This window comes from Lethenteron reissneri, chromosome 56 (genome assembly GCF_015708825.2).
Source record: "Lethenteron reissneri isolate LAM-NWPU_2019-01 chromosome 56, ASM1570882v1, whole genome shotgun sequence".
NCBI classification, from domain to species: domain Eukaryota; kingdom Metazoa; phylum Chordata; class Hyperoartia; order Petromyzontiformes; family Petromyzontidae; genus Lethenteron; species Lethenteron reissneri.
Window position 1 is genome coordinate 3,685,250 of NC_083834.1, and position 22,828 is coordinate 3,708,077.

The 22,828-nt window shown below is 47.6% G+C and overlaps 2 protein-coding genes across 2 annotated transcripts in view; one reads left to right on the top strand and one right to left on the bottom strand.

The window, feature by feature from the left end:
* LOC133356988 (kelch-like protein 32) overlaps positions 1-3,707 on the top strand; it is a 38,239-nt gene extending 34,532 nt beyond the window's left edge. The window contains exon 6 of the mRNA XM_061574728.1: positions 3,294-3,707. Within this exon, the coding sequence (XP_061430712.1) occupies position 3,294 (1 nt within the window). The 3' untranslated portion in view covers positions 3,295-3,707. The remainder of the gene's footprint in view (positions 1-3,293) is intronic.
* LOC133356984 (protein MMS22-like) overlaps positions 1-21,997 on the bottom strand; it is a 38,568-nt gene extending 16,571 nt beyond the window's left edge. Inside the window, exons 1-3 of the mRNA XM_061574721.1 lie at positions 21,684-21,997; positions 19,846-20,021; positions 19,346-19,442 (exon numbers count right to left, since the gene is read on the bottom strand). Coding sequence (XP_061430705.1) covers positions 19,346-19,442; positions 19,846-20,021; positions 21,684-21,916 — 506 coding nt within the window. The 5' untranslated portion in view covers positions 21,917-21,997. The remainder of the gene's footprint in view (positions 1-19,345; positions 19,443-19,845; positions 20,022-21,683) is intronic.
* Between the last annotated feature and the right edge of the window lie 831 nt (positions 21,998-22,828).

Consider the following 22,828-nt stretch of genomic DNA (forward strand, 5'->3'; position numbering starts at 1 on the left):
ACATTTTGCTGTCTTTTCTTGGATTTTCTGTTTGCACTCAGTCACATATTCACTTTAAGATGTTTTTTTGTTCATGTTTTTTCTGTTTGTTGCGGTTGCACCCGATTCAAGAGCCGAATGGCTCACAGGGCTACACCTAATACATGAACCTGAACTTGAACGACGGTGCCGGGCACAGTGGCGGAGCCAGGATTTTCAGGTAGGGGGGGCGGGGGAAACCCCTCCAGCAATGAGAAATGATAGAGGAGTTGTTAGTAAGTAAGGATTTGTCCTTTGCTTTCTATTCGAACCGCGTTGTGTGATCGGCATCGCGCTCGCTGAAGGTGAATGCCTTCAGGGAAGTCGTGTCCTGTAGACACAACTGCGCACAATTCTGTGAGTCACTTATAACCGCTTTGCCGTTACTTATTGCCAATTATAGACTCAGACTATTGTCCTATCATCTCATAGAGTCCCTGGCACGTAATAATATGCCACGCGGTGGCACTGAGAGTCGCAAAATGCCGATTTATTTTCATGTATATAAAAGGGAAAGTTGTGATTGTGTGTGTCTGTTCAAAATGTTTAGCATACTTCCCGACATGCAACAAACTTGACATTTGTCATGTGGGTACTTTACAGACTGTACACCATGCAAACATTATAAAAATACACTTTTTTGGGGGAGGGGGGGGGGAGCTCAATAATGCAAACATTTTTTGCACGGCAAGTGAGCTGTGACGTCAAATCTGTCACGTGACCCGCGCATGTGGAAGCGTAACGCATTGTAGCGTAGTGGTTAGCGCTACGCTGCGCTACGGCGACCCGAGTTCGATTCCCGCTCACGGCCACCACCGGTGACGATTATTTGAACCGGTCCTGGGCCTCCCCTAGGTCGACTCAGCCTCAAACGAGTAACTGCTGTGGTGTGTGAACATCGCCACTGGGGAGACAAAGGCGGCCGGGCGTGCTGGATCCAAGCCAGAGGTCGCAACCGGGTACCCGATACCCGTACCCTACCCGATACCCGGCTACCCGTACCCGACCGGGTACGGGTAGCCATTTGCGACCCTGGTGCGGCCGGGTATGGGTAGGCCGTGAGTCACTGGTGAGTCACCGTTTGTCACTCACTTCGGGTAGGGTACGGGTAGGGAACGGGTACCCGTACCCGGCCGGGTACGGGTAAGGAATCAAAACCCGTTTGCGACCTCTGATCCAAGTACAGCTAGTTACTAATAAACCCCAATGGTCCGATCGAAATTAGAGATTTCGATCGGATCATTGGGGGGGGGGGCACGTGCCACCCCCCCCCCCCCCCCCCCCCCACTGGCTCCACCACTGGTTTGGCGATCGGCACGGTGCGCGTGACGAAAACAGTATCTCCGCTTGATTTTATTGTTAAATATTATACACAGAACATTATACACTACATACAACTTAAACAATGAAGATTCTGCACGTGTATATATATATATATACATCAGCCAGTGCAGAGTCTTTGAGATTGAAGTGGTAAGTACGGTACAGTAAATACGGTAACTTCTTAAAGATATTTCTTCGTCTATTTTGTATGTTTATCTATGCCAATTGCACATAATAAACACATTTAAAACACAAAAAATCACATAACATCTACAAACATTGTCACACACAAAAAGCAGCTATTTTAAATCATGATGTAGAGATTATGCGGCGATTTCGAAAATCCGGCGCCACCCCCCCCCCGCACCCGCCGGGTAATGATACATAATCGATAATCGACTATAATTCGTCGCTAAACCTCACCCACATGCCGCATGATACGCGCAACACAAGTCCGTACGTTCTGCGAGCAGCGCTCACGGTCCACTGGAGTGGAGCCAGAAAAACACGAAAACGCGGCTTGCAAGAGGCAAGACTAAAAAATTAACCCGTAAAAATAAAGTTTTTCACTATAAATCCTTTATATGCGTGGCGGCTAGAGTCCTCTCGTCCTCTGGCTTGAGATGGCTGCCACCTATGGGTCAGATGATTGCCTGCCACCATTAAACAATTGGTAATTCAATATAATTTATTTTTGTCCTAAAAAGTGTAAAATTTTGTAAAAAAAATTTCACCAAAATAATTGTCTGGCACAACGAGTCTGTGTGCAAAATGTCAGCTCGATTGGATCACGGGAAGTGGGTTAAAAAACGACCGAAAGATTTGCACGGTCGTAAGCAAGCAAGCGCGCAAGTGAACTTAATATAAAGGATTTAATAAATGTTTGTCCTCGCTCGAGAGATTTGCGGGTCGGGGACCAGTGGCCGCCCTGGTAAATACCGCCGTGTGGTATCAACCGTGCAAACACGACCGCTTCTCACTCGACAGTCGACGCTAAAGACCCCGTGACGTTCTTCGCACGGGGCTAGGCAGGCCAAGTGTGCACCGCCGAGATAGCTGCATCGCCTCGCGCGCCGTGCATGTGGTGCGAGACCCGGAGCGTCACGTGACGGCGAAGGGATCTCAGCGCTAGCTCCTTGACGTCCACTTCCGCGGGGGAGGGGGCCCCGCTTTCGACTACGAACGGAGGGGGGGGGGGGCTTTTGCCCCGCGCGAGATTTACGAAAACGCGAGAGAGAAAGAAAAAAATAAAATTGCACCAACGCCGAACGTTACGGTTGATCGTCGCGAAATTATTAAATAAGGAAACGGAATGTCACAGCGAATGAGACGGGCAAAAAGCACGAAACGGACCTGTCAATTATTGCTTGTTGCTTTTGCTTTTTCTCTTTCCTTCGCCCTGCTGTAAAAGCGGTCACTGGATCTCCTAGGGCCAAATGAAATATTTCCATCGCTTGACTAGAAATTACGCCAGGAGCCTTACATTTACATTTTTATACATTCATAATTAATATTACTAGTGCTTCTACGAGCGCCATCATCGTCATTGTCTTGCCACCGTCAAACGCGTGCGTGCGTGCGTGCGCGTCCGTTTCAGGCGATGGGGCGGGCGGGGGGGGAGTAAGTTTGTGTTTACCAAGGTGGCAATTTCAGTTTAAAGATCGTAAAGGGATTTTGCTCGATAAAGCCTCCGTTATTTTTACAAGACAAATTTAAAAAAGTTTCTCCCCACGTTACATACCGACGAAAGCGGAAGGGGGTTACGTTCGCGCCCGCGTGGATCATGGCGATTTCGCCTTTTCTGTTTTAGTTTACCGAGTACGCGAACAAACGACGCGCGGGTTGGAATTTTCGCGAAGGCAAGACGCGGAACAAACATGTTTCTTAGCATTATTTTTAAGATGCATTTTTTGTTGGTCGGTAAATTTCCCAACACGTGTGTGTGTGTACAGATGCAGGCTTTGTTCTTCCATCCCGAATTCGCGCCCTTAACCGGCGCGTCGCGTCACCGAGGACCGAGCGTCCGCCCCCGATCGCTCTCTCAGAGCGGCGGCGAGACTCCCGTGGCCAAGTCTACGGAGGTTCTAAACGGAGAGACGGTACCCGGTTGTACAATTTATACCATCTTCCAGATTCGTCCTGGAACGTAATGAATAAAAACATTTTGCTCCCGCCACGCTCGCGTTTACGGCTCCGTACGTTTGCCCGGCGCGGCTCCATCTCCTCTTCCTCCCCCCCGCCGGCTCGTCGCTCACGAGCGAACGTCTTTCCAACGTCGACGGCAAAATATTTTTTTAAATGTTTGCGATGGTCACGAGAACACACCCCATCCCCCGCCACCACCACCACCACCCCCCCCGTCTAGCCGCCCGACACGAAAGGGGCAGGTATCAACCCGTGCACACTTGGAAGGTAATGTTTGCTGTCAGCTTGTCGCATGCGATCATACGCCTTGTTTGACAATTACTGGAAACCAGCGATGTGCATCCATCAATTTGTGTAGCGACTAAAAAAATATTGGAAAATAAATAAACAATAAGCGCGCAAACGGGGGGGGGGGGGGGGGGGGGTGAGAGGGGGGGGGTGGATAAAAGACACACGGACGCGCGCCGTTTTGCCGTTCGGCCCAAACAAGCACGGCGGAGGTTTTTGTTGAAAGTGGGTGACTTGTCGTTGACGAATCCGATGGAAATATCGCTCGAGTCCGAGCCAAGGGTTTTCATCCGACGGACTGAGGTCACCCGGTTCGCGCCGCAAATTAAAAAGCGGCCGCCGCATTCGACCGTCGGTCCTTAGCCCGCGAACGCTAATCCCGAGATTGAATTTATTTTTTATAATAACAACAACAAAAAGCTTCTCGTGAAAACATTTAAATGCCATCGCGAGGCGCGAATTTAAGCCCAAGGAGATTTAATAAAATGTAAAATTCGGTTTGAAAATTAAAACGGCCGGCTTTATCTGCCACATGAACACAACCTAACCCCAAGCGCAAGCAACGTGTCGAAAAAACAAAACTACTTCTCTCACTTGCGAGCTATTTCTGCGGCGAAAATTGAAACGCGAGCCCCCCAGTGTGGCACCGGGCGAAAAGCCACGACGCTTGGCTACAAATCGCCGCCAATCTTTGTGGGCGCGGACGATCGTGAGCAACTTTTACGACGTCGGGTACAACCTGAGACGCCCAGACACCTGTTGATTGGAACGAGGCGAGGGCCAAACATTTTCTGCCGAGCCCCGACGTTGTCTTGCGAGCGAAAATCTCACGCAACCTTCTCGGTCGGAAGCGCGCAACAGCCCCGCTTGCGCCCGTGACGACACCCCGCGACGCCACGTTGGTCACGTGGGGAAGGGGAGGGGGGTGGGGGGGGCACGAACCACCGCTAAAAAGTTAAAGGAAAACTCGCTCGACATTTTGTCAGAGTCGGTCGACGAAGATGAAAGGAGCGATCGGTTGATCGACGGGCGGGGAGCACGACTGGCAAGTTCGTGGTGTAGGGGGAGGGGCGGGTTCGCACACAATGGGCTGCGTCGGAGACACCGAGGCCGGAGTGGCTAAGATCACGGAGCCTTCAAAAGTACCGCTGCCTCGGATTAAACTGTGTCGACGCGCGCGTCACGGCGTTTGCGACTTTGCGGACCCCGCGAGCCCGAGGCAAAAAAACGAAACGCGGTGGAGATCGGCTCACGACTTTGTGGTCGAGCTAAAATGATGTTCAACGATTTTTTTTATTTCTACCAGGTGTAAGACCCCCCCCCCCCCCACTGAGCTACGTAGAATTTTTTTCAGGTCAGAAGCGACCCGGCCGCCGCAAACGAGGGCGGCGCAACGAAGTTGGTGGCTTATCGCCGTGCGGAAACTTATGGCAGCCAAATGCACGAAGTCGATTCTTGATGTGGAGGGGAACAAAACGGAGGTCAATCCACAGCTGGATGAAGGAACTCTTCTCCCTGCTGTGTTGGCCACGGGTTGTCGTTTGATCGCACTTCACCATGTCGGTGAGTGCGACTTTGGAGAAGAGTTGGAGGTGGCCCAGCGCCGCTTCCTGTGTCACTCACCACGGACGGCAGCCGTGGCCGGGAATCCCAGCCAGGTTTTGCCGGGTCAGTAGCGCGGCACGCTAACCGCTGCACCGCCACTCCCCTACGGTTTAGTTTAACACGGCTAAATCATCAACACGCGGGATGACCGATACACGGAGGGGGGAACAACTCGTGACGTGGAAATGTATAGCGGACAAATACTCTAAAACGCATGTTTCTTGGTCTCACTGAAGTACGTCATTCAGGAGACGCTGGCTCCCCGGCCACAGGAATGTGTAATTTCCACCACCGGACTGGCACACGGGAGGGGGAAACAACTCTGAGCAGAGCACTGAAGCAGTCTCAAGTCAAGACGCTGGTCGTGATGTCTGGTTTCAAGACACGGACCCTGAGAGCCAGTCTAAAGACGCTAAACCTATAAAAGCAGGTCTAAACTCAAGACACAGATCCTAAAACACGGTCTAAACTCAAGACACAGATCCTAAAACCCGGTCTAAACTCAAGACACAGATCCTAAAACACAGTCTAAACTCAAGACACAGATCCTAAAACCCGGTCTAAAGTCAAGACACAGATCCTAAAACACAGTCTAAACTCAAGACACAGATCCTAAAACCCAGTCTAAAGTCAAGACACAGATCCTAAAACCTGGTCTAGACTCAAGACACAGATCCTAAAACCCAGTCTAAACTCAAGACACAGATCCTAAAACATGGTCTAAACTCAAAACACAGATCCTAAAATCCAGTCTAAACTCAAGACACATATCCTAAAACACAGTCTAAACTCAAGACACAGATCCTAAAACCCGGTCTAAACTCAAGACACAGATCCTAAAACACGGTCTAAACTCAAGACACAGATCCTAAAACACAGTCTAAATTCAAGACACAGATCCTGAAACACGGTCTAAACTCAAGACACAGATCCTAAAACAGGGTCTAAACTCAAGACACAGATCCTAAAACCCGGTCTAAATTCAAGACACAGATCCTAAAACACGGCCTAAACTCAAGACACAGATCCTAAAACACAGTCTAAACTCAAGACACAGATCCTAAAACCCGGTCTAAACTCAAGACACAGATCCTAAAACCCAGTCTAAACTCAAGACACAGATCCTAAAACACGGCCTAAACTCAAGACACAGATCCTAAAACACAGTCTAAACTCAAGACACAGATCCTAAAACACGGCCTAAACTCAAGACACAGATCCTAAAACACGGTCTAAACTCAAGACAGATCCTAAAACACGGTCTAAACTCAAGACACAGATCCTAAAACACGGTCTAAACTCAAGACACAGATACTAAAACACGGTCTAAACTCAAGACACAGATCCTGAAAACACAGTCTAAACTCAAGACACAGATCCTAAAACACAGTCTAAACTCAAGACACAGATCCTAAAACACGGCCTAAACTCAAGACACAGATCCTAAAACACGGTCTAAACTCAAGACAGATCCTAAAACACGGTCTAAACTCAAGACACAGATCCTAAAACACGGTCTAAACTCAAGACACAGATACTAAAACACGGTCTAAACTCAAGACACAGATCCTGAAAACACAGTCGAAACTCAAGACACAGATCCTAAAACACGGTCTAAACTCAAGACACAGATACTAAAACACAGTCGAAACTCAAGACACAGATCCTAAAACACGGTCTAAACTCAGACACAGATACTAAAACACGGTCTAAACTCAAGACACAGATCCTAAAACACGGTCTAAACTCAGACACAGATCCTAAAACACGGTCTAAACTCAAGACACAGATCCTAAAACCCGGTCTAAACTCAAGGCACAGATCCTAAAACACGGTCTAAACTCAGACACAGATCCTAAAACACGGTCTAAACTCAAGACACAGATCCTAAAATCCAGTCTAAACTCAAAACACAGATCCTAAAATCCAGTCTAAACTCAAGACACGGATCCTAAAACCTGGTCTAAACTCAAGACACAGATCCTAAAACCCAGTCTAAACTCAAGACACAGATCCTAAAACCCGGTCTAAGCTCAAGACACAGATCCTAAAACCCGGTCTAAACTCAAGACACAGATCCTAAAACACGGTCTAAACTCAAGACACAGATCCTAAAACACGGTCTAAACTCAAGACACAGATCCTAAAACACAGTCGAAACTCAAGACACAGATCCTAAAACCCGGTCTAAACTCAAAACACAGATCCTAAAACCCGGTCTAAACTCAAGACACAGATCCTAAAACCCAGTCTAAACTCAAGACACAGATCCTAAAACCCGGTCTAAACTCAAGACACAGATCCTAAAACCCGGTCTAAACTCAAGACACAGATCCTAAAACACGGTCTAAACTCAAGACACAGATCCTAAAACACGGTCTAAACTCAAGACACAGATCCAAAAACACGGTCTAAACTCAAGACACAGATCCTAAAACACGGTCTAAACTCAGACACAGATCCTAAAACATGGTCTAAACTCAAGACACAGATCCTAAAACACGGTCTAAACTCAGACACAGATCCTAAAACACGGTCTAAACTCAGACACAGATCCTAAAACACGGTCTAAACTCAAGACACAGATCCTAAAACACGGTCTAAACTCAGACACAGATCCTAAAACACGGTCTAAACTCAAGACACAGATCCTAAAACCCAGTCTAAACTCAAGACACAGATCCTAAAACACGGTCTAAACTCAGACACAGATCCTAAAACACGGTCTAAACTCAAGACACAGATCCTAAAATCCAGTCTAAACTCAAAACACAGATCCTAAAATCCAGTCTAAACTCCAGACACGGATCCAAAAAAAACCTGGTCTAAACTCAAGACACAGATCCTAAAACCCAGTCTAAACTCAAGACACAGATCCTAAAACCCGGTCTAAGCTCAAGACACAGATCCTAAAACCCGGTCTAAACTCAAGACACAGATCCTAAAACACGGTCTAAACTCAAGACACAGATCCTAAAACACGGTCTAAACTCAAGACACAGATCCTAAAACACAGTCGAAACTCAAGAGACAGATCCTAAAACCCGGTCTAAACTCAAGACACAGATCCTAAAACCCGGTCTAAACTCAAGACACAGATCCGAAAACCCGGTCTAAACTCAAGACACAGATCCGAAAACCTGGCCTAAACTCAAGACACAGATCCTAAAACACGGTCTAAACTCAAGACACAGATCCTAAAACACGGTCTAAACTCAAGACACAGATCCTAAAACCTGGTCTAGACTCAAGACACAGATCTTGAAACCTGGTCTCAAGACACAGATCCTAAAACACGGTCTAAACTCAAGACACAGATCCTAAAACATGGTCTAAACTCAAGACACAGATCCTAAAACACGGTCTAAACTCAAGACACAGATCCTAAAACACGGTCTAAACTCAAGACACAGATCCTAAAACACGGTCTAAACTCAGACACAGATCCTAAAACACGGTCTAAACTCAAGACACAGATCCTAAAACACGGTCTAAACTCAGACACAGATCCTAAAACACGGTCTAAACTCAAGACACAGATCCTAAAACCCGGTCTAAACTCAAGACACAGATCCTAAAACACGGTCTAAACTCAGACACAGATCCTAAAACACGGTCTAAACTCAAGACACAGATCCTAAAATCCAGTCTAAACTCAAAACACAGATCTAAAACCCAGTCTAAACTCAAGACACAGATCCTAAAACCCGGTCTAAGCTCAAGACACAGATCCTAAAACCCGGTCTAAACTCAAGACACAATTCCTAAAACACGGTCTAAACTCAAGACACAGATCCTAAAACACGGTCTAAACTCAAGACACAGATCCTAAAACCCGGTCTAAACTCAAGACACAGATCCTAAAACCCGGTCTAAACTCAAGACACAGATCCTAAAACCCGGTCTAAACTCAAGACACAGATCCTAAAACCCGGTCTAAACTCAAGACACAGATCCTAAAACCCGGTCTAAACTCAAGACACAGATCCGAAAACCTGGCCTAAACTCAAGACACAGATCCTAAAACACGGTCTAAACTCAAGACACAGATCCTAAAACACGGTCTAAACTCAAGACACAGATCCTAAAACCTGGTCTAGACTCAAGACACAGATCTTGAAACCTGGTCTCAAGACACAGATCCTAAAACACGGTCTAAACTCAAGACACAGATCCTAAAACACGGTCTAAACTCAAGACACAGATCCTGAAACCTGGTCTCAAGACACAGATCCTGAAACCTGATCTCAAGACACACGTATACTTTTGGTAAAAAAACAGTGATCCTATTTATTTGTCTGCATTCATTTATTTTGCATATCATGTTTATGCTGCCGATGTAGTTGCGAGTTTTTGGACGAATTTCAGGTTGGGTTTGAGGCTAAAAATGTAATTGCATTTGTTTGTGATTTTTAATTGAAAATGTGCAGCGAGGGAGCAGAGATGGGATGAGAGGGAGATGGGCAATGAAATAGGATAGCAAGAACAGACACGGATAAAATAGTGAAATTGAAAGATACGGAGAGACACAGAGAGAAAAACACGCTTGCGTACAGAGAATTACACGCACACACACACACATAGCCACACACACACACACATAGCCACATACGTACACACACAGCCACACAAAGATCCCCCGTATAGCCTTAACAGACTGTAGGGGCAAGTGCTGTTAGCGAGCACCTATGAAGGCCGGAACGATACACGAGGGGGTGGGTGGCCAGCACCACGCCCGACCGCCTTTGTCTCCCCAGTGGCGATGTTTACACACCGCACCAGGTACTCATTTAAGGCTGAGTCGACCTAGGGGAGGCCCAGGACCGGTTCAGATAATCGTCACCGGGGTTGACCGTGAGTGGGAATCGAACTCGGATCGGCGGGTATGTAGCGTAGCGCGCTAACCGCTACACCACCGCTCCTCACACACAGAATATCATACGAATGCACTCACTCGCATGTACACATACATAGCCAAACAGAAACCTACACACGCTCGCGCACACTCATGCACATATATATAAAAACACGCGCACACCAGAGGTGGGACAAAGTCATTGTTATGCAAGTCCAAGTCGAGTCTGAAGTCATCAAATTCATGACTCGAGTCTGACTCGAGTCCAAGTCACATGACTCGAGTCCACACCTCTGGCGCACACACACACAGACATGCACACGGCTAATTTGTACCATGGTAACATTTCTCCCCCAGCTCTTACCCGCTTTCCCACTCATTACGGAGTGCAGTTACTTGACCATACACAAGCCGACATGAATATTCATGAAGCCAGGGATGCTGGTGGCTGTGTGAGTGTGTGTGTGCGTGCCAGTGAGTGGGTGCGCGTGTGTGTGTGCATGTGCAGCGGTTAGCGGTGGTGTTGCGGTTAGCGTCTTGCGCCATGAACCCGGTGACCCGAGTTCGATTCCCACTCATGGCCAACACCTGTGATGGTTATTTGAACCGGTCCTGGGCCTCCCCTAGGTCGACTCAGCCTCACTTGAGTACCTGGTGCGGTGTGTAAACATTGCCACTATAGAGACAAAGGCGGCCGGGCGTGGTGCTGGCCACCCACCCCCTCGTGTGCCGTGCTGGCCTTCATATGTGCTCGCTAACAGCACTTGCCCCTACAGTCTGTTAAGGCTACACGGGAGATCTTTGTCTTTTGAAAGTGTGTGTGCAAGTGCGTGTGTAAGTATTTATTTGGGGAGCGGTGGTGTAGCGGTTAGTGCGCTGCGCTATGAACCCGGCGACCCGAGTTCGATTCCCGCTCACGGCCAACACCAGTGACGATTATCTGAACCGGTCCTGGGCCTCCCCTAGGTCGACTCAGCCTCAAATGAGTACCTGGTGCGGTGTGTAAACATCGCCACTGGGGAGACAAAGGTGGTCGGGCGTGGTGCTGGCCACCCACCCGCCCGTGTGCCGTTGCGGCCTTCATAGGTGCTCGCTAACAGCACTTGCCCCTACAGTCTGTTAAGGCTACACGGGGGATCTTTGTAAGTATTCATGCACGTGCGTGCGTAGATATACATGTGTGCAAGCTTGTTTGTAAGTGTTTATATATATGTGTGCGCGTGTGTGTAGGCGCGAGGACTAGTGGCACAGTGGTTAGCGCACTGCGCTACGAACGGGCCACCTGCATGAAAAAATACCATTAGTGCCACAAGGCAAGTCAAGCTGTACTGTGCCCTCCCCTAGGTCGACTCAGCCTTAAACGAAGCTATATTTGTAAAACATTACGTTTGGAAATTTTTATTATTTTTAAAAAAATTGATAATTGTCCTTGAATAACCGTGGCTCATGGGTCGAATGTCAAATATGTAAGGGCTTGTACTCAGTGAGTTTACATGCGAATGAGTGAGTGGACATGTGTAGTGCCATAAGAGGGGAGGGGCTGCTGGGGGCTCTGGGATCCTAGACAAATAAGCCTCTTGGCGCCAGGCGCTAGGATCCCAGGCACCCCAGCCACTTAAGCCCCTTGGCGCCACCAACGGGGGGGGGGGGGGGCTGTGTGTGCTCTGTGGGATATCTGGGGGCGCACACAACCCCACCCCTCGTTGGGGACGAGGCATAAAAGGGCAGCTCCCTGGCCGATCGGGGCCAGTTGTAGCTCAAGAGCCAAGACCAGCCAGCCAGCCAGCTTAGGACCCTGGACCCCCTCGTCCCGCTTGTCCTTGTAAGCGCCGGGACGCTGTGAGGGCCAGTGGTGGAACTCTGGGACTCCCGGCTCTACGTCCTTGTGAGGGCGAGTTCCGAGGAAGCCAGAGTCCAGACCCGCACCTTGGCTGGGTCGGGTCAGATAGCCTCCCCTAGGAGAGTTGTAGCCGGAGGACCCCAGGGCGTAGCCAGAGTAGTGTACCTAGGCTGTGTACCTAGACTGTGTACCTAGGCTGTGTATCTAGGCTGTGTACCTAGGCTGTGTACCTAGGCTGTGTACCTAGGCTGTGTCGCTAGGCTATGTACCTAGGCTGTGTACCTAGGCTGTGTACCTAGGCTGTGTATCTAGGCTGTGTACCTAGGCTGTGTCGCTAGGCTGTGTACCTAGGCTGTGTACCTAGGCTGTGCACCTAGGCTGTCTACCTAGGCTGTGTACCTAGGCTGTGTATCTAGGCTGTGTACCTAGGCTGTGTACCTAGGCTGTGTAACTAGGCTGTGTACCTAGGCTGTGTACCTAGGCTGTGTATCTAGGCTGTAACAGAGTATGAGGACTGTTGGAGTGTTGTATTGTAATAAAGAAGTTACCTCTACAAGTGTCTCCGGAACCCATTACACGTGCGAATGAGTGAGTTTACATGCGAATGAGTGAGTGGACGTGCGAGTGCCTGTGACTCTGTGTATGTGGCGTAGTGGCGGAACGGTGGTTAGCGTGCTGCACTACGAACCCGGAGAACCTGAGTTCATCTCCCGGCCCCACAGCCAACATCAATGGACAGTGATCACCTAACTCGGTCGATTGAGGATCTGGCGAGACAAACGGAATCCAGGAAAGTCGCTGGCTCACACCGCCCACACCACATGGGTTCCTCGCTAACGGCACTTGCCCTGAGGGGTGGGTGGCCAGCAGAGGTCGCAACTGGGTACCCGATACCCGTACCCTACCCGATACCCGGCTACACGTACCCGGCCGGGTACGAGTAGCCGTTTGTGACCCTGGTGCGGCCGGGTACGGGTAGGCCGTGAGTCACTGGTGAGTAACCGTTTATCACTCATTTCGGGTAGGGTACGGGTAGGGAACGGGTACCCGTACCCGGCCGGGTACGGGTACGGGTACCCATTTGCGACCCTGGTGCGGCCGGGTACGGGTAAGGAATCAAAACCCGTTTGCGACCTCTGGTGGCCAGGACCATCAGCTAGCCAACCTTTGTCTCCCCCGTACCAGGCGCTCATTTACTCATTTAAAGCCGAGGCCACCCCAGGGCAGGCCCAGGACGGGTTCAAATATGTGCCACCGTGATTGGTTGCGAGTGAGAATTACACCCGGGCCATCGGCAGGTTAGTAGGCGGGTGTGCTAACCACTGCGCCACCACTCCACCTCATCCCACACACACAAAGCCAAAGACCCACCGATAGCCTTAACAGACTGTAGGGGCAAGTGCTGTTCGCGAGTTACACCTACAAAGGCCGGCACGGCACACGAGGGTGTGTGGGTGGCCAGCACCACGCCCAGCCACCTTTGTCTCCCTAGTGGCGATGTTTACACACCGCACCAGGTCCTGATTTGAGGCCGAGTAGACCTAGGGGAGGGCCCAGGACCAGTTCAAATATTCGCCACTGTTATTTGCATGTTCTCCCCGTGGTCGCGTGGATTTTTCTACGAGCCCTCTCGTTTTTCCCTCCACGTTTAGAAACACGCGTTTGGAGTGTTGGGCTGCTGCTGATGTGAATTCGCACGCGATGAGAAGTCACTTGGTGTGAGCTGTCGTTCGCGATGGCCAAGTCTCTCCTGACAAAACCCTTACCCGGTAAACATAAAAGTTTGTAGTTTGAGTGAGCGGGAATCGAACTCGGGTCACCAGGTCCGTAGCGCAGCGCACTAACCGCTACACTACCGCTCCCACATACACAAAGATAAAGATCCCCCGTATAGCCTTAACAGACTGTAGAGGCAAGTGCTGTTAGCGAGCACCTATGAAGGCCGGCACTGCACACGAGGGGGTGGGTGGCCAGAACCACGCCCGACCTCCTTTGTCTCCCCAGTGGCGATGTTCACACACCGCACCAGGTACTCATTGGAGGCTGAGTCGACCTAGGGGAGGCCCAGGACCGGTTCAGATAATCGTCACTGGTGTTGGCCGTAAGCGGGAATCGAACCCGGTTCGCCGGGTTCATAGCGCAGCGCGCTAACCACTACACTACCGCTCCCACACACACGTACACACACCACAATCACACCCAATCAGAACCACACCACATCACGCAGTCTACATGAAACACTCCCCAACCGTACTAAATATGCTAATAATCATCGCTATGCTCATTTAGAGCAGCGACTCAACTCCTGAGCAAGAGCATCCAATCGCCCCGAAGCGACGCTCCCGCAACTTTTGCGTGCGGCGGAAAAATTATAAATAAAATAAAACTCGCTAAGCAATTTCATAGATTATGTTAAATCCGAACGCTACGGTAGCCCAGGGGCAGCAGTGCTTTTAATTTCCATTAAAACTAACGAGATTTATTTTTGTTTGTGGCGTTCTTGCAGCAACAACAACAGCCGAAAAAATGAAAAATACTGCCGTTGAATATTCAGGCGGCAACTTTATCTCTTTTTTTTTGCTCCCCCATCCACCCCACCCCACACCCTCCCCATTATTTAAAAATCTCGGAATAAAGTTGGAGCGTTTAATATTCATTAGATGTTTTAGCCGGGCAGTACATTCAGCCCGGCAAATAAGCGGTTCTGGGCTGGGTCACAACTGCGAGGGACGACGCATCAATAACAATAATACATCATGATTAATAGTAATTGATTATTAATAATGATGAATTATTGATACTAGATTTTAAGTTTTCGTGACTGCATGGATTCCATACGTTTTGGTTCTTTCGGTAAAGTCACGTAGGTGAAAATAAAAAATATAAAATAAAGAATAAAAATAGAAATAACTCAATTAAATAACGACGTTTCGGGCGCAACACAAGCATCCGTCATCAGGTGCAAATGTTTTCGCTGAAGAAGGACGCTTGTGTGTTGTGCGCGAAACGTCGTGATTTAATTTAGTTGTTTCTATTTTCATTTTTCGATTTAAAGCTTTCGTGACTGCAGGGATTCATCTTCTTGATTCTTTCGGTAAAGTCACGTAGAAGGGAAATAATAAAATAATAAAAATAAAACATAATAAAATTTCGATTTAAAGCTTTCGTGACTGCAGGGATTCATCTTCTTGGTTCTTTCGCTAAAGTCACGTAGAAGGGAAATGATAGAATAATAAAAATAAAACATAATAAAATACCGCGACTCTAAGGTTAAATATACACTGCCAAGCTTGGCGGTGCTCATTGGGACGCTGTCTTTCCGACAGACCTGTTCTTCACCTGAGGACGGCTGCTTGCGTTGTGGCCGAAACGTCGTGAGAATTGTATTTTATTACGTTTTATTTGTATTACTTTATTTGTATTCCTATCTTTTTTCACCTACGTGACTTTACCGAAAGAACCAAGGAGTATGAATTATTGAAAATGAATAACTGTTCGTAATTATTGTTATCAATAAGGAAGCGATGGAGAAAACTACACAGAGAGGCAGAAACAGGTACAATGTGGTTGAGAGAACACGAGTTGATACATTTCCACGCAAATGTATACCTCTCACCTTGATACATTTCAGTGGTCTTTAAACTTGAAAAGACACTGCACATAAGATGATTACTCTTTGGTTCTTTCGGTAAAGTCACGTGGGTATAAAATAAATCACGAAATTTGGGGACAATTTTAAAAAGCTTTGAAATGGGTGTAGCCCAAGGGTCATGGCTGAGTCTGGTGATGTTAATGTGAGAAATCAGCATGATGTTAATGTGAGAAGTTGGCATGTTAATGTGAGAGATTAGCATGATGTTAATGTGAGAGATTAAAGGGCATGGAAGTGGCTATGTTAATGTGAGGGATTAGCATGATGTTAATGTGAGAAGTTAGCATGATGTTAATGTGAGAAATTAGCATGATGTTAATGTGAGAAGTTGGTATGTTTATGTGAGAGATTAGCATGATGTTAATGTGAGAAGTTGGCATGTTAATGTGGGGGATTAGTATGATGTTAATGTGAGAAATCAGAGGGCACGCAAGTGGCTATGTTAATGTGAGGGATTAGCATGATGTTAATGTGAGAGATTAGCACGATGTTAATGTGAGAAATTAGAGGGCACGGAAGTGGCTATGTTAATGTGAGGGATTAGCATGATGTTAATGTGAGGAATCAGAGGGCACGGAAGTGGCTGTGTTAATGTGAAAAATTAGCATGATGTTAATGTGAAGAATTAGAGGGCACAGAAGTGGCTCTTTTAATGTGAAAAATTAGCATGATGTTAATGTGAGGAATTAGAGGGCACGGAAGTGGCTGTGTTAATGTGAAAAATTAGCATGATGTTAATGTGAAGAATTAGAGGGCACAGAAGTGGCTCTTTTAATGTGAAAAATTAGCATGATGTTAATGTGAGGAATTAGAGGGCACGGAAGTGGCTGTGTTAATGTGAAAAATTAGCATGATGTTAATGTTAAGAATTAGAGGGCACAGAAGTGGCTATGTTAATGTGAAAAATTAGCATGATGTTAATGTGAGGAATTAGAGGGTACAGAAGTGGCTCTTTTAATGTGAAAAATTAGCATGATGTTAATGTGAGGAATTAGAGGGCACAGAAGTGGCTATGTTAATGTGAAAAATTAGCATGATGTTAATGTGAGGAATTAGAGGGCACGGAAGTGGCTATGTTAATGTGAAAAATTAGCATGATGTTAATGTGAAGAATTAGAGGGCACAGAAGTGGCTATGTTAATGTGAAAAATTAGCATGATGTTAATGTGAGGAATTAGAGGGCACAGAAGTGGCTCTTTTAATGTGAAAAATTTGCATGATGTTAATGTGAGGAATTAGAGGGCATGGAAGTGGCTATGTTAATGTGAAAAATTAGCATGATGTTAATGTGAGGAATTAGAGGGCATGGAAGTGGCTATGTTAATGTGAAAAATTAGCATGATGTTAATGTGAAGAATTAGAAGGCATGGAAGTGGCTATGTTAATGTGAAAAATTAGCATGATGTTAATGTGAAGAAATAGAGGGCACAGAAGTGGCTATGTTAATGTGAAAAATTAGCATGATGTTAATGTGAGGAATTAGAGGGCACGGAAGTGGCTATGTTAATGTGAAAAATTAGCATGATGTTAATGTGAGGAATTAGAGGGCATGGAAGTGGCTATGTTAATGTGAAAATTAGCATGATGTTAATGTGAAGAATTAGAAGGCATGGAAGTGGCTATGTTAATGTGAAAAATTAGCATGATGTTAATGTGAAGAATTAGAGGGCACGGAAGTGGCTATGTTAATGTGAAAAATTAGCATGATGTTAATGTGAGGAATTAGAGGGCATGGAAGTGGCTCTTTTAATGTGAAAAATTAGCATGATGTTAATGTGAAGAATTAGAAGGCATGGAAGTGGCTATGTTAATGTGAGAGATTAGCATGATGTTAATGTGAGGAATTAGAGGGCACGGAAGTGGCTATGTTAATGTGAGGGATTAGCATGATGTTAATGTGAGAGATTAGCATGATGTTAATGTGAGAGATTAGCATGATGTTAAAGTGAGAGATTAGCATGATGTTAATGTGAGAGATTAGCATGATGTTAATGTGAGAGATTAGCATGATGTTAATGTGAGAGATTAGCATGATGTTAAAGTGAGAGATTAGCATCATGTTAATGTGAGGGATTAGCATGATATTAATGTGGAGATTAGCATGATGTTAATGTGAGAGATTAGTATGATGTTAATGTGAGAGATTAGTATGATGTTAATGTGAGAGATTAGTATGATGTTAATGTGAGAGATTAGTATGATGTTAATGTGAGAGATTAGTATGATGTTAATGTGAGAGATTAGTATGATGTTAATGTGAGAGATTAGCATGATGTTAATGTGAGAGATTAGTATGATGTTAATGTGAGAGATTAGTATGATGTTAATGTGAGAGATTAGAGGGCACGGAAGTGGCTATGTAAATGTGAGGGATTAGCATGATGTTAATGTGAGAAATCAGAGGGCACGGCAGAGGCTATGTAAATGTGAGGGATTAGCATGATGTTAATGTGAGAGATTAGCATGATGTTAATGTGAGAGATTAGCATGATGTTAACGTGAGAGATTAGCATGTAACTGTAAGATATGAGGAGAGCGTGTAATCCGAAGGGCATGTGAGTATGACAGTCCAATTCAAAACACATGCGAGCATGAGAGATCTAAGAGACAGGCACAGAGAGAGAGAGAGCGAGACACCGAGAGTCGAAATAACAGCTGATATAGGCAGGTTGGATGGAAACATCACAGTCAGTTAAGACTCTACCCGGTTAATAACGTCCTTCCAATGATTGCTCAGTTGATACCCATCCTCTCAGTTGAAGCTGTGTCTGTGTTTATATATCTGGATGGCTTCATGAGCAAATCTCTGAAGGTAGCTGGTAGGCTTGCAGAGTACCTCCGTCTTGGAAAAAAATAAATTTCGCGTGAGCCCACAGCGTTAAAACAATGATCGGCAACGGCAGAAGAATTGGCCCTGCCTTGTTTCAGATCTGCCTTGTGCTCACGGACATTCACACGACTCCATGCCCCTCTCACCCTTGATACCGGCTTGCTGGCTTCTGCACAGGCACGGCAGGAGAGTGAGCACACCGATGGGATGGTGTGGCACCGAACCTTCTCCTGCCCGTCAGCAGAGCGGAGTTAGTGAGCGCATACTTGTCGCTGCTGTCACTTGGACATCTGTGAAAACGCGCTTCGAAGCTCGTCGGATTCCTCCACAATGAATAAAGATTCTGATGATGATTTAGGTCCGTGCGTGTGTGTGTGTGTGTGTCAGAGGTCGCAACCGCGTACCCGATACCCGTACCCTACCCGATACCCGGCTACCCGTACCCGGCCGGGTACGGGTAGCCGTTTGCGACCCTGGTGCGGCCGGGTACGGGTATGGGTAGGCCGTGAGTCACTGGTGAGTAACTATTTGTCACTCATTTCCAAACATCTTGTCTCTTCTCACAATTCAAGTTCCTAGAATCAACCCACCACCGCCTGCAACATGGCTTCATCCCAGAGGTCGCAATCAGGTACCCGATACCCGGCCGGGTACGGGTAGGGTACGGGTACGGCCGGGTACGGCTACCCGTTTGCGACCCTGGTGCGGCCGGGTACGGGTACGGGGGGTATTGAATCAAAACCCGTTTGCGACCTCTGGTGTGTGTCTGTGAGGGCGGGGGGCTGGTACCTGAGCGGAGGGAGGAGGGATGAGACTGGGACGGTGTCTGGGTGGGACTGGACCGTCTCCATCATCGCAGAGAGCAGCTCGGACGCCAGGGACCGCACTGAGACACACCAGAGAGAGAGAGAGACACAGAGGGACACACATACACAGCGATGAGATAGAGACGTAGAAAAGACACACCGACAACGGACACGCAGACTGACAGACAGAGCGACAGATAGGCAGACAGACACAGGTGAGACGGAGACGTGGACAACAGAGACACGTGGATGAAACAGCGATACACAGACACGCACGCAGACGCGGTACGGACAGAGGGACCTGAACAACACGAGAATGAGACGCGCAGAGAGACAAAGACAACCTCAACCGACACTCATCTCACAAATACCGAGATGGGTGACCAGAGGCACGCGGCACAGAGAGACACACGGCCGAGACACGGACACGGGCGGGGTGGGCGGATCAGCGGCGGATCTCGGGGGCCCTATCCTGGCATGCACCGGCGGGGTCTTGGACGTGAGCGAGGACTCGCAGAGCCGACGGGAGGAGTGAGGGGACGTCGGCAGCGTTGCAGGAGGCGTCGTGGCTCCGCTGGAAGACTTCGCGCAGGAAGCAGAGAGTGTGCGCCAGGCGCGGCGGAGGAGGGGAACCAACGCGGAACTGCAGGTGGTGGTCCCTGCGAACGGCAGCGTCGTCAGGATGAGGACGTTCGTTTTATTGACGGTGGAGGAGGAATGGCGGCGAGTTTGTCGCCGATAGTTTGTTGAGCTTCCCGCAGCAGAACCTCCGTTTAGCGCGGTTGGTTACGTGGTTACGTGGTTACGTGGTTACGTGGTTACGTGGTTACGTGCCAATGTGGAAGAGGTTCAACGTAAGAACGTACACACGAGCGATGAAAGCTCTCTTTGAAAGACGCAGGGTGAGAAAGTTACAACAACAAACACAATACAAAACCCACAATGGGGGTGCAAAGTGTCGGAGAGGAATGCAAATCACAAACGAACTAAACGAATATATATATTCTTGGTTCTTTTGGTAAAGTCACGTAGAAGGGAAATAATAAAATAATACAAATATAAAAAAAAAAAATTCCCACGACGTTTCGACTGCTAACACAAACGTCGTGATTTTTTTAAAAATATTTCTTTTATTATTTCCCTTCTACGTGACTTTACCGAAAGAACCAAGAAGATGAATCCCTGCAGTCACGAAAGCTTTAAATCGAAATTTTATGATGTTAAATTTTTATTATTTTATAATTTCCCTTCTACGTGACTTTACCGAAAGAACCGAGAATATGAATCCCTGCAGTCACGAAAGAAGCTTTAAATCACAAACGAACTAAACGAACTCGATCTTACTTCGCCAGGCAAAGCCCACCGGGCTGATTCGCTTCTTTGTCAGGAGCGACCAGGCCACAAATCACAGCTCAACGAAGTGGCTCATCACGTGGGAACTTACAGCGGCCAAATAATCTCAACGCGAGATGTTCGATTCGAATTGTGGAGGTGGTCTCCCCCAGGTAGCCTTTACAGACTGTTGGGGCAAGTGCTGTTAGCGAGTGGACACCTACGAAGGCCGGCACGGCACACGAGGGGGTGGGTGGCCAGCACCACCATGCCCGACCGCCTTTGTCTCCCTCGTGGCGATGTTTACACACCGCGCCAGCTACTCATTTGAGGCCGAGTCGACCTAGGGGAGGACCAGGAATGGTTCAGATAATTGCCGTGAGCGGGAGTCGAACTCGGCCCGCCGGGTTCGTAGCTCCCGACAGAAAAAGTACTCAACTCAACCCAATTAATCTCTATGGTCAAGGACATGGTACTATCTCCTGATGATATCCTCATCAGTTTTGATGTAGTATCTCTGTTTACCAAAGTCCCAGTGCCTGACACCCTAACAATAATTAAGGACTTGGTCCAACATGGATTGAATTCGGATGTGCCCGCGCTAGTTAGGCATTGCCTCACCAACACTTATTTCACCTGGAATGGCACCTTCTACAAACAGAATGAGGGTACCCCTATGGGCTCCCCCTTGTCACCAGTGATAGCCAACAAAGATCCCACCCCCCCCGTATAACCTGAATGGACTGTTGGGGCAAGTACTGTTTAGCGAGCACACCCACCCAGCCACTCACACACTCACTCACTCACTCACGCAAAACACTCACCTAACGCTCACCACCAGGTGCGCGCCGCCGGGTTCGTAGCTCCCCACATACAAAGGACAAAGATCCCACCCCCCCCCCGTATAACCTGAATAGACTGTTAGGGCAAGTACTGTTTAGCGAGCACACCCACTCACCCACTCACACACTCACTCACTCAAAACTCACCTAACGCTCACCACCAGGTGCTTCCGGAAGGCTGCGACCGGGGTCTCCACGGGCGAGCGGAAGGAGGGGGCGAGCGCTGCGAGGAAGGGGGAGCTGGCAGGGTTTGTTTGGAGCCCTGGGGGGCCGGGTGGCGGGGGGCACAGCGAGGGGGGGCTCAGGCGATGGAACCACAGCCGGACCACGGTGGAGAGGATCTTCGGCAGGAAGGGAAGCTGAGAGAAGATCCGTGACATTCCCTGTGGGACACAAAAGACAAAGGATCCTGCGTGTCACCTACACAGGCCTTTGGGACAAGTGCTAAAGTGAAAGGAAAATTATTTTTAAATCCTTTATATTAAGTTCACTTGCTTGCTTGCTTACGACCGTGCAAATCTTTCGGTCGTTTTTTAACCCACTTCCCAAGATCCAATCGAGCTGACATTTTCCACACAGACTCGTTGTGCGTGACAATTCATGTTCGCGAAAAAATTTCCCAAAATGTTACACTTTTTAGGACAAAAATATTATATTTAATTACCAATTGCTTAATGGTGCAACGCAATCATCTGACCCATAGGTGGCAGCCATCTCAAGCCAGAGGACGAGAGGACTCTAGCCGCCACGCATATAAAGGATGTATAGTGAAAAACTTTGTTTTTACGGGTTATACTTATTGGTTCTTTCGGTAAAGTCACCTGAGGACGGCTGCTTGCGTTGTGGCCGAAACGTCGTGAGAATTATTTTATGATGTTTTATTTTTATTATTTTATTACTTCCCTTCTACGTGACTTTACCGAAAGAACCAAGAAGATTAATCCCCGCAGTCACGAACGCTTTAAATCGAAATTTAATAAATAATCGTCATCATGAAAAAAAATGTTACTTGAAAGTTCATCGCCATCTTTCGATTTAAAGCTTTCGTGACTGCAGGGATTCATCTTCTTGGTTCTTTCGGTAATTCAGACTCTGTCTACTTGACAGACCTGTTCTCCACCTGAAGACGGCTGCTTGCGTTGTGGCCGAAACGTCGTGAGAATTATTTTATTATGTTTTTTTATTTTATTTTATTATTTCCATTCTACGTGACTTTACCGAAAAAACCAAGAAGATGAATCCCTGCGGTCACGAAAGAAGCTTTACATCGAAATAAAGGAAACTTGTATTTT